Below are 14857 nucleotides of genomic sequence, written 5' to 3' on the forward strand. Positions count from 1 at the left end.
CAGGAAGGAACTCTCTCACTTGAGGGGTAACCTTGACCTACTTTACTGTAGGAAAAAAATTGGCATGATGGACTAGTACTGTATCATAAATACGGTGTGTCTTCAGTTACAGGGTGCTCTGTTTGGGTTATATACATTTTTTTTTTTTTGTAGAGACAGAGTCTCACTTTATGGCCCTCGGTAGAGTGCCGTGGCCTCATACAGCTCACAGCAACCTCCAACTCCTGGGCTTAAGTGATTCTCTTGCCTCAGCCTCCCGAGTAGCTGGGACTACAGGTGCCCGCCACAACGCCCGGCTATTTTTTGGTTGCAGTTCAGCCGGGGCCGGGTTTGAACCCGCCACCCTCGGTATATGGGGCCGGTGCCTTACCGACTGAGCCACAGGCGCCGCCCGGGTTATATACATTTTTGAAAACTTATGTACAGCTAAATAATTTAAAATTGATGATAAGTAATGTTCTTGGTCTTTATAGAGTTGGCCATGATACCCAAATACAACATTAAGCCAATGGAAAACTTAGACCCATTTTCACCTCCCAGTGGCTTCCAGTACGTTTTCCAGTCACTGAGATATCACCGGCAGGGTATCTGCACAGATTTCTGCGGTTTGGGGTGGCAAAATGTTCTGGGGACAATTGTACAGAGGGCTGCTCCTCCACTCACTGTGAGAGACCTTAGAGAGAGGTGATGCCCTTCGGGGGCCCCAAACAAAGGTCATCTTTCTTTATGGTTGGTCAGTCCTGTTAGCATTTATGGGGGGAAGGGGAACACAGAAATTACCCATTCACTGTGACTAAAAAGAAAATTAATTTCACCCAAATGACATTCAAATATGTCCTCTCAGGCACTTCAAAACTTGTCAAACAGATCTAAAAGTGATTGCCTTCTAGAATTTTAGCATCTCCTCAGCAAGAAACCAAGTTGCTTAAATTTGTTCCCATAAGAATTACAGTAAAATTTCAGCTCCCAACATGCTGTAATTCTAAGACTGTCCTAGAATCAAGGAAGCAGTTTGTCCTGGAGATTGGCCTTCACAGCTGCCTCCTTCGATAACAAGGAGACCAATGGGAGCGTGGCCTTCAGGGCAGGCAGAGGGTCGGAAGGGTGGCTTCTCCCGAGGGAGTCTTCTTCCTCTTCACCTTCCTTATTCTTCTTCAGACACTCAGGAAGTTGATCGACTGAGTACTTCCGGCTTAAACATCTTCAAAAGCAGTCGAGGAGGTTCTGTGGCCAGGAAGCCCAGTTTTCAGGCCACTGGGGCAGCATCCCCCTTCCTGAGGCGGCGCATAATGAAAGCCCCCAGGGCCACTAGGGGGACGCACATGGTGGAGGAGGCCACCAGCAGCCCAATGACAGCCAGCGCGTAGGGGGGATAATCTTTGGTCACAAGCCGGCCCTGAAAGGAGAAACTGAATGTCAGCAGGAAGAACCTTCTGAGAGCATTGTGCCCTAGGCCTCAGCCCCCAGATATGGTGGAGAGGTGGTGTGGGGTGGGGACAGAATGCATGTGGGGCTGGGCATCCTTACCCCTGGACCACCTGGCTTTATAGCTCCTGAGCAAGTATGCAGTGGGGGTGGGGAGCAAGGGCACTCCCCACATCCTCATCCTTTTCCATAAACAGGGTATAACAGAACCTACTTCAACCAGTGTGTGTAAAGCTGTTGTTCGGAGCTACCCATAAAGGATAACCAGAAGAATCATCATAGACCTTATGTCTGAGGCACCTTTCAGGCCTGAATGTAGGGGCTGCCTTTAGCCCAGAATGGAACTTTCTGCATCGGTGCTGTCCAGTGCAGTGGCCACCAGGCAGCTGTGGCCGCTCAGGGCACTGCCCATTAGGCAGGAAGTAGTGCATTTGCAGGGGGCTCGTTCCCAGCTTCCTGGGAAACGGCCTTACTCTCCCTGCAGCATGTACTTAAAAGCTCGAAGCCCAACTCGGACTGAATATTTTTAAAATAGCAACATTTCCAGGTTGTGACAAATAACCCATCCGCCCCATGGATATCATTCCTTGGTTTTAGAGGACTGAAGGCCCGAGTGACCTTGTGGGCCCAGGGCCAGCCCCGCAGGGACAGACAGTAGGTACCTGAGAGGCGTCCCAGGCTTGGTACTGCAGGGTGCCCATGAGGATGTAGTCGCTTAGGTAGAAGAAAAAGAGGCTGACGATCAGTAGGGGGCTCACGCATGCCCACATGCCCTTCCAGTACCAGCTGAGAGAGTGGCCAGTTTTGGCCTTAAGGTCACTTTCAAATCTAATTGGAAAACAGGGAGAGAAAGTCTGGTTTATCCATGCTGCTGGAGGCAGGGGGGTCCACCTTGCTTAGGAAGATTCTGTTCTGGGCACCTCTGATGTTTGAACACGACACTGGTACCTTCTTGGGTGGGGGGCGGGGGGCAGAGTTGAGGCTGCCTGAGAGGGGTAATAGAGAACAGCCCAGGTGTGGACATCAGAGAACAACTTCCTGGTCCGGTGAGGGCTGTGGCATAGACCAGAGGAGGGGGGGGCAGGATTGGTGGGGACAGGCAGCAAGGGGACATCTGTCACCCAGTCTTTAGTGACAAGGGCCTCTCAGGCTCCCTGTCCATCCTGCTATCAGTGACCTGTTGCCAACCAGAAACGCGGAATAGAATTGCTCTGTCCCCTGCAACACAGTAGGTTTTCTGAGACAGAGGAAGAGCCAAACCTCAGCCCACTGGCCTAGGACTGTGATGCCTCTTGCCCGAGGGCACCTAGCTAATGGTACAGGAGACCCAGAACCTGGCCTCTTGCCTCCACATCAAAGCCTTTAAAACTGCGCCTCAAAAAAAAAAAAAAAAAAACTGCTCCTCATTCAAGAGAAGCAGCTGTGGCAGGAGGGGCTGGAGTGTAGTGAGTGTGATCATCACCAGCTGCAGCCACAGCTACAGCCCCCCTCCCTGGGACCTGTTGCCTCTCCTGGGTGCCATGAAAGGCTGTGCAGATGTCCCCATGAATCCCTTACTACCCTTGACTTAGCTCAACTCTGGGCTCTAGGCCGTAAAGGCTCATGCGTATTACATGAAAACCTGGGCTTTCAGAACTATATGAGCAGAAAATGTGGGGTCCCATCGCCACCCTCCTCCTGCCTCAGTTTCCTGGTCTTAGGAAGTTGGGAAGAGCGGGCTACAGAAAAGCAGACAGGACTCTGGCCAGTGGCCGCTAGATGGCAGTGTCTCCTGAGCGAGCTAAAGGACCTTCTCACCGCCTTTAAGCTGTCCACAGGCTCTCCAGGTCCCAGTACTTTCCACCTCCCCTTTGTGATGGCCTGTGCCCCTCTCCATGACCTCCCATAGGCCCTAGGATCCATTCCTCTCTTCCACCTGCTCCCTTTATCCTGTAACACTCACCCTCTCAGGGGATCAATCTCTTTTTCCTGCTAGACTGGCATTTCTTAACTGACTGATTTGTTCCCCTTTATCAGGGATTTTTCTGGTATTAACACTGTAAGTTCTACATCCCAGTCTTGGGGAAACAGGGACAGTTGTTCATCCTAACATGAGTGGCCTCAAAAATGTTAATAATAGGGGGTGGCGGGGGGACGGAGGGTAGGCAGGGCTGGATTCTCTGACTGAGTGGATTCTGAAAGTGCTGTAAATTATAACCCTTTCTTTGAGATCCACAACTGTCTGAGAAGTCCTACAGGAAAGACATTGACTAGGCTTTGTTTACCTAATGCCCTACTGGGAGGTCCCTCTGCATAGCACAGGACACCAGCCTCCTAGAGTGTGCTGCTGTCTCCCCCACACCCCAAGACAGCTTGGAGGCTCGGAAAAGACTGAGGCAGAGGGTTGGAAAACAACTTGGCATCCCCATTCTCCAACCCAAGCCAGCATTTGAGCAGCTTCCCAGATTGAACTATGTGCCTCAGACCCCAGGACCAACTTCAGGAGCAGCAGGTAGGCCTGAGATCCTGTCAGAGCCAGCTCCCTGCTTCTGCTGCTCTGGGATCACACTGGCAGTAGCAAGCTCTCTCCACCAGTGGTTCTCAAAGTGTAGGCCCAGACTCACCTGGGGGCTGGCTAGAAAGGCAGATTCTTGGCTCTCATCCCAGCCTGCCCAGGGACAACTTCTGGGTGTGAGGTGCCAGCCCCAGGGACTGTGTGACAGCTGCTCTGGACCAGTGGCTCTTTGCACACCCCATTTACCTGGGAGACTGACACCTTCCCGTGCTGCGCTGTCAATCCTGACACCAGGATTGTGATCCTGACTGACTACATTTGGAATCTGCCAATTGCCAGTGTTATCAGGTGGGTTCTGGACAGGGTTCTTAAAAATGACAGCGATTGGCCTACGATCAGATTATCTAGGGCAGTGGTTCTCAACCTTCCTGATGTGACAGCTCTTTAATACAGTTCCTGTGGGTCATGACCCACAGGTTGAGAACCACTGATCTAGGGCCTGGAGGCCCTGCCCCACTAAGCCATGGGGGTCCTGCGGGGTCAACTCACAAATAACACAAAGCAGAAACACGGGAAATGGGGAGAAATTGGTTGAAGTCAAAGAGTGGGTGGGAGCACAGTAGCAGATTAGCTGAGGCCAGAGTGCGAAGGAGAAACCTTGAACAATAAACGCCAAGGCTAAAGGAGTGAGTGCACAGGGAGAAACAGTTGTTGGCCCGGGGGCTGTGCTCTCCTGGTGCAGCTGGGGACCTCACCTCCTCAGCCCGTACACGTAGCACACGGCGATTGTCTCCACCAGGACAATGAGTAGCAGGGACAGCGTGGCCGTGTAGTCGTTGAATATGTCGAACCAGTAGTTCCCAGCCTCCATAGTGAACACCATGCCCACAGCACAGTTGATGAGGCACACCAGACCTGGGGGCCAAGAGACCGCGGGCTGACCTGCTTGAGCCTCCCTGCCTGGTCCCCAGCACTCTGGGGAAGCAGGTGCCATACACCCCTGAGGGGGTTTCAGCCCATTGGTCCATCCACAGGATAGGATGGAGGAGCTGTCAAGGTGTAGCTTCTCTGGAGGTATATGCTGAGTGTGTTGGTGGGGGAGACAGAGGTACCCCAAGGTGTGCCAGCAAGGGTCACAGATATTAATTCATCGAGCTGCCCTGCAAGGGTGGGGGCTCAAGCAGCAGTGGTGGACATAGCTATCCTAGGGCTCACCCAGGCTGGGGGTCTTGGAGGAGTAGGCTTGAGCACAAGCTGCCCCATTAGGACCCCCTTTAGGGAGGACTCATGTCCAACCAGAAGGGGGGGGCTGGGGAAGCAGCTAATGTTTGCCCAGACCCGCTTAGGTCCCAGGCCTTGCCAGGCCTCAGATTCTTAGGCTTGTTTCACAGAAGGAAAAGCCAAGATTAGGAGCCATGGAGTAATGCCCCTAACCAGACATGCCTCTAATTCAGACCCAGGCCCTTGAACCTGGGTTTTGATCCTAGTAGCCTTTGGCTGCCTCCTTTGGAACCCCCAGAAGTGTGTGAATCTAAAGCTCCCACCTGACCTTTCCACTGCCATACCATATACTGTCAGGAGAGACCCACAGCCACCCTGGTGGGAACACACAAGGAGAAAAGGTTATGTGCTGGCGCAGGAGCTGCAGGCACCCGAAATGTTGGTGGCAGAGACCAGCTGCAAGGAAGAGTGCTAAGCGCTAGCAGACTGGAGAAGTGGGAGGTGGTCGGGACTTGAAGGAGATGGCTGGGAGATGGTTTGATTCATCCTCGGTATGGAGGAATGATGTCATCAAAGGCAGAGGTGGTTGGCCATAGGGTCCTCAGGAATGGAGCAGACAGGTGTCAGAGAGAAAGCATTAGAGATGTCTGGAAAAGTCAGTTCATCCCCTAACAACCTGAGTGTCCATCATCAAGCAGCATGGATAAAGAAATTGTATTCTGTGATTTCACCATGGATTATTACACACACAGAAAAAGGGACAATTGCTGCTTACAGCATGGGTGATCTCACAGATGGATTTTGAGTGAAGACCACAGACACAGAGAGTATGTGCTATATGATTTCATTTTTATGAAGTTCAGGAACAGGAAAAAAATATCAAATGTAGAAGTCAGAACAGAGGCAACCTTCGAAGGTGCATGAGGCCTGGGAAGGGGATGAGGGAGCTCTGGGGGGTATGTGATGTTCTGTATCTTGACCTAGGGATGGTTACTTGGGAGGCTATGTAGGCAAAACTTATTGCATTTGTACTTAAGAAATGTATACTTTATAATTGTTATACTTCATTTAAGACAAGAGCAGGTTCTATCCTGGAGAGCTTTGAGTGACAAGCTTTTCAAAGTTGGAGTAGCCACTTCCCCATGATGTAGAGAACAAAACACATACAGCCCAAGTCCCCCAGATTCTGTTGCTCTGTGGCCACAGCAACCAGCTCATTCCCTACTCGCCCCCTACCATCCTGGCCTTCCCTGGCCCCTGCTCTTCTCCTGGCTGCCCCACTGACCTGATAGGACTGCCTTGGACAGGTGCCTGGAAATGGCCTTGCTGTCAGTCAGAGGGGTGAGGATGGCCGCTGTGTTCCCCAGCATGCTCCCAATGCCCAGCATCAGCAGCATGAAGAAGTAGAGCACAGACCACAGCTGGGACACCTCCATGTTCTTAATGGCCTCACTGTAGACGATGAAAGCCAGGCCAGTGCCCTGGACAGCCTGCCCATTGCGAGAAGATACTAGTTACACACACAAAGAACTCACGTTGTCCTTCAACACACCCAGTGCTAAGTAACTTGGGTAACCTGGGAACTGGCCACGAGCAGCCACATTCTGAGGCTGAAACTTCCATCTGTAGACCAGCCCCTCAGGCTCAGCTGGCTGAATAGGAACGGGAGCTGCCAGGAGTTCACACGTGCAAGGTATGTGGAGAACTCTCAGTCAGCCGGAACACTGATTGTCCTATCCCAACTTACGTAAATTCTGGATAAAATTTAATCAACAATGTTTGAATAATTTGTGCTCCTAGTGACTAACCAAGTGTTCTGAGACCTCCAGTGGGACCAGGACAGCAGGACACCTGTTGATAGGGAGCCAGCCTAGCCAGCAGGCAACTCAGTGGGGCAGGGCTATTGGGTGGCTAGATCCTTGTGCTGGTAAAGCTGTTACAGAGATATTAAACTATGGAAAATGAGCATGGAACTCTTTATTAAAGACAATCTCCCTTGGGGTCAAAAAGGGTCAAGTGTTAAGGGTGCTCCGTAGCTACCAGCATCCGAAGAAGCAAAAGCAAACCTTCCCTGGGGAATGACTCTCCAGTTTAGACCCAGAGGGCTCCCAGAGAATAAGCAATAAGCTCACAAACAGGAATTTACTAACCCAGAAAAAGAGAAGTCGCTATGAGTAAAGAGCCAGCAAAGAAAAGAATATTTAGAATATCCCACCTACAAAGGCTGACAGATGTTGGACTGTCAGGTTCAGAATTGCTGTGAATTGAATTGTGTGCAAATTTATATACAAAATTGGATACAAATTTCATATATTGAAATTTTAGCCCTCAGTGTGTCTGTATCTAGAGATAGGGTCTTTAGGAGGTAATTAAAGTTCAATGCAGTTATAAAGGTGGGTCCCTGATCCAATAGGGACCTGTAGTCTAATAAGAAGAAAAAAGGGAGAGAACTCTCTGTCTCCATCATGTGAGAACACAGTGAGAAAATAGCTGTCTATGAATAAGGAAGCAGGCCGTCACCAGAAACCAAACTCTGCTGGGCCTTGATCTTGGACTTCCCAGCCTCCAGAATGCTGAAAAATAAATTTTTGTTGTTTAAGCCCCCCCTCCCCAGTCTATGGTATTTTATTACGGTGGCCTGAGCTGACTAATACAAGAATATAGGTCAGTTAATGGCATACCAGTTGCCCAGGGGCACAGTGAGAGTAATTAGCCTTAAATGCAGACAATAAGGGAGTGATCGCTATATAATTTTAAAAAAATAGGGAAACCTATGAAAAGTTAATATGCTTTTTTGTTATTCTCATGAGTCAGTTATTCTAAACTGTGTCAGTGATAAAATACTGCCCCCCCTCCCCCCACTAAGATGGACTGCTCTACTTCTCCTGGCTATGGCCACCACTGGAACAGTTATATATGATGTATTTTAAAAAATAAAAGATAAAATTACATAGATAAACATGTAACAAAAAACTACTGGGATGGACAAGTAAACTTGAAAAAAATAGTGTCTAAAAATAAAAAATATAGTTATTGAATTAAAAGGCTCAACTGACTGTTAAATACCACATTAGATGCAGCTGAAAAGAGAATTAGTTAATTGAAAGATATATCCAGGAATGAATAAAAACTGAAACAACAAAAAAGGATAAGATGGTGTGAAAAATGAAAGAGAGGTTATAGACCTATAAGATAGAATGAAAAGGTCTAACATAGATTTAAATGAGATTCTAAAAGGAGTATAATGAGAGAAGCAGAAGGCAATGATTAAGAGATAATATGCATGAATTTTCTAAAATTGAAAAGAAACATGGATCCATAGATCCAGGAAGCCAATCTACACCCCAGCCTAGACTGGATAAACAAAAATACATTCATGCCTAGATTGCAGAGGCCAAAGACAAAGGCAAGATTATGAGAGGAATCAGAAAAAACTGCTTGTTTATAAAGAATAAAAGAAAATTTCAACGAGAGCCAGAAGCACAAGGCAAATATCTTCAAAGTGTTGAGAGAAAATAATTGTTGATCTGGAATTTTCTACTCAGAGAAAAAAGGAATCTTTAAAAAATAGGGGCCAAATACAGACATTTACATACAAACAAAATCTGAGAAACCTAAAGGAAGGTATTTTAAGGGGAAAAACCTGTGAAGACAGCTGAGATGCAAGAAGGAATGATGAATAAATAAAGTGGCAAATAGGTAGGTAAATATAAACACTGCGTAAAATGACAATGGTGTCCAATTTATAAAGACAGAAGTAGACAACAACCATTTAAATTAGGAGAGATGAGATAAAAGTATTCTAAAGTCTTTGTGCTGTTTGGGAGGGAAGTCAAGACATTGTCTAATTTTAGACTTTATTACATCTATACAGCCTAATTTCAAAAAGAGACATCAAGTACCCAAATTCCAAATAGTAGAGAATGAAGTAGAATGAGGAAAGGAGAAAAAGAAGGAGAAAAAGGAGGAAGTGGAGGAGAAGGCGAAGAAACACAAGGGGGAAAAAGTCATTTAAATAATTCAATAACCAATCACATAATTTTTGGACATAGAACCAAACTCCAAAGTAAGTGAAGAAAACTCTAAGTGCCAAAACCAGAAAGAAAACTTGAAGTGAGAGCTCTGAACAGGGGCTGAAGCCAAAAGGTCTCATGGGTCATCTGAACAGCAGCTAGACCTTGCAGACTGGGGGTTAGAGACTGGGGATCTGATGTCTGCCCAGAGAGGGGGGTCGTGTCACAGGCCAATGTAAGCATGGAGCCAGGCTGAACAACCAGGAGAAACAAAATGTTTCCCTCATGAAATGTCTTAGAATGTCTCCACCCGGGAAACACAGTGCCAGAGAAAGCAACCAACCTATCAAAAAGTACCAACCTTTGGGCGGCGCCTGTGGCTCAGTCGGTAAGGCGCCGGCCCCATATACCGAGGGTGGCGGGTTCAAACCCAGCCCCGGCCAAACTGCAACCAAAAAATAGCTGGGTGTTGTGGCGGGCGCCTGTAGTCCCAGCTACTCGGAAGGCTGAGGCAAGAGAATCACTTAAGCCCAGGAGTTGGAGGTTGCTGTGAGCTGTGTGAGGTCACGACACTCTACTGAGGGCCATAAAGTGAGACTCTGTCTCTACAAAAAAAAAAAAAAAAAATTTTCTGAAAAAGTACCAACCTTCAAAGTAGCTGGCTGGCAACCAGAGCCATCGCCCTCCTCCCCCATTCCCTTGAAAAGTATTCTCTAGAAACATTCTGTAACGTAGTCTCTAGAAGTATTTACATTAAGTATAAGAATTAGACAAATATGCCCTATCACTTCCACTTCCATGCGCTAGAAGTCCTAATAAATACAGTAAGAAAAACAGAAGATATAAGCATTGAAAAGAAAAATACACAATTCTATCTGCAGGTGAGATGATAGCTCACAGAGAAAACTGAAGCAATTTTATAGACATATGTGAGAATTAATAAATGTATCAAGGTTTCTAGATACAAGATCAACATACAAAAACCTTTCCCTTTTTTGCATCAAAAATAAACAATGATAGAAATGGAATAAAAGATGCTATTTATAATGGCAATAAAACAATAAGGTAATATTAATATAAATCTAATAAAAGATGTGCCAAAATATTCATGGAGAAAATTAACTGAAGAATATAAGACCTCAGAGAAAGCATGTTCCTAAATCAAATACTACAACTCAAAAGATAATTCTTCCCAAATTACACTATAAAATCAATGCAAGTCTGGGTGGCACCTGTGGCTCAAGGGGTAGGGCACCAGTCCCATATGCCAGAGGTGGCGGGTTCAAACCCAGCCCCGGCCAAAAACCAAATAAAAAAAAAAAAAAATCAATGCAAGCCTAATAAAAAATCCCTCAAAGAATTTTTCCCCAGTGATACTTGTCAAACTGATCCTAAAATTAATGTGAAAAAATATGAATATGAATGATTTTAGTAGCAAAAGTTTGAAAAAAATCCCCAAATTTCTATTAGTAAGGAAATGGATAAATAAATTGTGGTGTATTTGTGTGATATAACAAAAGGCAGCACTTAATATGAATGAGTGGGATTCCAGGTGTATTATCAGAGACAGATCTCAAAATGTTGAATGAGAAAAATATCATACAGAGTCACTTATGTCCATTTAAATACTGCCAACAAAACTGTGGTATTATTTAAGGATACATACATGGGCAAATAAAAATATGAAAATGAACTTTGTGCCTTTGGTAAATAGGGCTAGTAAGAAGGGAACTTAAACTTTGTCTCTGAAATGTTCTTTTCTTTTACATAAAAAAGTCTGAACTCAAAATGGCAAAATGTTTATAATCATTCATTCTGAGTGGTGGATATATGGGTATTTGTTATATTATTCTCTGTACTTTCGTATATTTTTAAAGCTTATAAAGAGAAAAGGGAAAGCAGGAAAGGACACATAACCCAATAGAATAAAGAGGACTTTAGGGTAACAGCACCTGGGGAGAGTAATGTTTAAGGCTCTCTTCTCGGAGTCACCGGGAAAATAAATGTTCCTTGAATTTTATGCGCCATGCATTTCACACGCGTCTGCAGCTCTCCAAGATCCCTACCAGTGCGTGGAGAGAAGCAAGCCTGCGACATTTCCAGGGCACCTTACCGTGTCTAGCTCCGATTCCAAGCTGCAGTTTTTAATATGTGGGAACACCTCACTGTATTTGCTTGGGTAGGCAGACGCTAGGTAGCCCTTCACCTGCTCCAGGTTGCTGGCTGTCAAAAAGCCATCTTCAAGGTCAAAAGAATTGGTCAGCAGCAGAATCACCCTGCAGAGCAGACCATCAGATTGACCTTCACTGGTCAGAAAGGCTGCGGTCACCAAAGCCTCCCACCAGCCGCTCTTTCTGATTAGGTCGGGAAAGGGAATCTGTTGCTTGGTGACCTTTTTAAAGGACAGGGTAATTTTGAATGGTTCTGAAGATGCGTGAGGTATGAACACTGATGACAACAGAAACCAGTCATAGCTAGTCGGTTTTAACCTCTGGACCAGCATAGTCTGATAGAACTTTTTGTGATAATTGAAATATTTCCTATCTGCGTTGTCCCATTTGGTACCCACTGGTCACATGTGGTGACTGAGCGCTTGGATACGGCTAGTGCAAATGAAGAACGTATTTAAAGATAAATTAAGTTATTTAAATATAGATTAAGTTACATTAATTTAAATTCAAATTTGTAAATAGTCACTTGCAGCTAGTGACTACCAAATTGGACAACATACTTCTTGGATGATGTTCTGTATTCTGGGTAAGGGGCTGCAGAAAGTGGATTCTGTAATCTCTGTGGCTCAGCTAGAGAGCTCTTGGTCACTTTTGAGGTAGAGGATATGGGGCAGAAAAAAGTAAAGTTTGTTGAAGGCTCTATCACGCTGAGTACTTTGGACACGTTAAAGTGCCCTCCTTTCTGCGAGGCAGACGCTGACGTGCCCTGGGTCCCTCAGCTACTGGAAGTTGTCAGGGGAGCTGGGTCTGAACCCTGGACTGAAGACTCCAACCTGGTGCTCTTGCCTTCTTGGCATTGACCTCTTCCCTGGTGCCCTTCAGCTTAGCGCTCTGGAGAGGCCTGTGACTCAGTGGGACAGCCCAGGCTTACTTGTTTAAGCAGCTTTCATAGTTGAAGGTGGCCTTGAAGCCATAAATGGAAAAGGTCACAATGCTGGCAAATATGGAGGTGGCGCTGTTGATAAGGGACACGATGATGGCATGCTTCTGGCAGTTGTTGGAGGGCTCGTTGTAGCTGGCGAAGGCGATCAGGCTGCCCATCCCCAGGCCAAGAGAGAAGAAGATCTGGGTGGCTGCGTTGATCCAGGTCTTGGGGTTGGCCAGCTGTTCCATCTGGAAGGTCAGCAGGGATAGGGCTGAGGAACCCTGGGTGGGAATCTCAAGCTCTCACACTCAAAAAAGGAGGAAGATCCAGAGAGGGGAAGGAACTTGCCAAAGCACACAGCCAGGAGGGGCAGGCCTAGGGCTGGGGCCTCATGCCATCTCCTCCACAGCACCCTACCCACAGGAGGTGTGCGGCTGAACAGGGTAGGGTAGAATAGTTTGGAAACACATTGAACCCCTAATTCATAAGCAGGCGCTGCATGGGCTGGGCATTCAGAGATGGAAGTGGCATGGCCAACATGCCCCACCCCAAAGACGTAGCACCCCACAAATGAGCAGTGGCTGTGGGGTACCTGCAGAGTGGGGGTCAGGGAGGGATCATAGAAAACCCTGCAGGGCAATGGCTGCGTGGAAGCATGTGAGCAGGCCAGCGAGATGATGGGAGTGATGCTTAGGGCAAAGAGCTCGGTCAACAGTAGGGAAGGGCCCTGGAGCAAGGCTGGGGCTGCAGTCAGTTGGGGGTCAGTGAGGATGGTAAGGAGGGGCTGAAAGAAAGACTCCAGCTGCCCCAGAATCAGCAGGGCGTGGCCACTGCCTGGCTGAGGAGGTGAAGCCCACAGGTAGTCCACACCACTCGGCACAGCCCACTGGGCTCACACCAGCGTCCCCGGGTACAGCTTCTGCCCTCTCTCCATCCTCCCCTCCCGCAACTCATTCCACAAGTTGACAGAATGAGCAAGGGTGCCATTTGGGCCCCCCAATTCCCAGCTTGTACCTTTGGAGTAAACATGTACATCAGACCATTGGTGGCTCCATGGAGTGTGAGGCCCCGGCCCAGATAGATGATGAGCACGCAGTAGGGCAGCAGCGCTGTGAAATACATCACCTGGGGGCCAGAGGGTGGCGTCAGCCTCCTGGCCCACACCCCTGGGGAACATCGCCAGGTCTGGGATAGTCAGGCCGTACCACCAACTGCTGGCAGCTAGAGAAGGTGGTAAGATTCTTGGTCTGACACGGGGTCGAGCTAGGGCTGGAGAAACGGCTGTGGGACATTGGCACCCACATCTGTGACCAGCAGGAAATCTCTTATTCGCTAGAGAAGAGTCAAGCAGGTAACAACCCCTGCCTTTACCTGCCCTTCCACCTAACCTTATTCCAGAAATGAGTTGAGGGTGCCCACAAAGATGTGTCAATCACGTTAATGTTTTAAAATTGTTAGATAAAGAAATCAGTGAGAAGAGAAAATATGGGCAATCCAGTAACTAGGTCAAAGAGAAAGGGAGCCCACAGAGCATGGTGTGAGTTTCTACCCAGGGTTGGAGCTTCCTAGAGGCCTAAGCAAAGTAGGAAGCTCAATCAGTTACATGATTTACATTATCTCAAAAAGGAAAAGAAAATCAGGGTCTCAGTGGGGTCATACTAGCTTTCCCAGGATGGGGGCCTGAGAGATTGGCCATGAAGGCTCAGAAAGGAAAAGTAGTAGTGGTGCAAAGGACAATGTCCCCTTGATAAATACAATGGAATCAACAGTCTGATTTTGATGGCAACTCTCGTGAAAGGCCTCACTTCTTCAGGCTTTAACAGGACACACAAATGGAACTTTTGTCTGCCAGATCTTCTTTCCCCACTGACATGCATCCCAATTCCCTGATATTTTATCCTCAGTTTTCACAACAGCTTTGGCATTAGACAGTTATGCTCTGGCTAATGTAAGCTTTTACAAAGCCTTAGAAGAGAGACCTTCTTAGGCACGTATGTCCACCCAAGACTGGAAGTTTTTCTGTAAATCTACTCGTACATGCACCAGAGCCTATATGTAAAGCAAAGAAATATGCAAGATATTTTTTTGTGTGAGTTCTGTTAAAGTTTGGGTTCTCCTGTAAGAAATATAGCTAGTGACCCATGTCCAGAAAGGCTTGAATGACACTGGGTCCTCAGATGGAGGCATGGCACCATCTTCCCATGAACTTTAAAGGCCACCAGAGTGGTTCTCTGCCCTCTTACCCTGGGGGTGGCAAGCAGAATGTGACGTGTGTCTTTTATCATTGATTCTTAGCCGAGGTGGTTGTAACTTAAGAAGAGTAATAAAACCCATCCTGAAAAGACAGGATACATGGCCTGTGATCTAAAGGGGCTCAGGGGGTGATGGGAGAAGGCTTGGCCACTGTCTAAAACGGTGAAGATAAGCACACAGTAGGGCAGCATCAATGGGCACTTAGCAGGACTTAGGGCAAGCCCCAGGGAGTCCCTCCTTCTCCCAAGTAAGCATGTCTCCTGGAGGCTCTCTGGAGTCCTGGCCAAGATGCCTCACTTCTCCCCAGTCAAGTACTGCAAGGAACCATTTATGACCACTCTACAAAAATTCTAGG

General features: G+C 47.3%; 1 protein-coding gene across 1 annotated transcript in view; it reads right to left on the reverse strand.

Moving 5' to 3' along the window:
- Positions 1–399: 399 nt before the first annotated feature.
- SLC6A20 (solute carrier family 6 member 20) overlaps positions 400–14857 on the reverse strand; it is a 34315-nt gene continuing 19857 nt past the window's right edge. Inside the window, exons 5-11 of the mRNA XM_053599689.1 lie at positions 13264–13374; positions 12256–12497; positions 11267–11429; positions 6426–6630; positions 4675–4834; positions 2088–2253; positions 400–1396 (exon numbers count right to left, since the gene is read on the reverse strand). Coding sequence (XP_053455664.1) covers positions 1247–1396; positions 2088–2253; positions 4675–4834; positions 6426–6630; positions 11267–11429; positions 12256–12497; positions 13264–13374 — 1197 coding nt within the window. The 3' untranslated portion in view covers positions 400–1246. The remainder of the gene's footprint in view (positions 1397–2087; positions 2254–4674; positions 4835–6425; positions 6631–11266; positions 11430–12255; positions 12498–13263; positions 13375–14857) is intronic.

The sequence above is a fragment of the Nycticebus coucang genome, chromosome 8 (assembly GCF_027406575.1).
Source record: "Nycticebus coucang isolate mNycCou1 chromosome 8, mNycCou1.pri, whole genome shotgun sequence".
Lineage (NCBI taxonomy): Eukaryota > Metazoa > Chordata > Mammalia > Primates > Lorisidae > Nycticebus > Nycticebus coucang.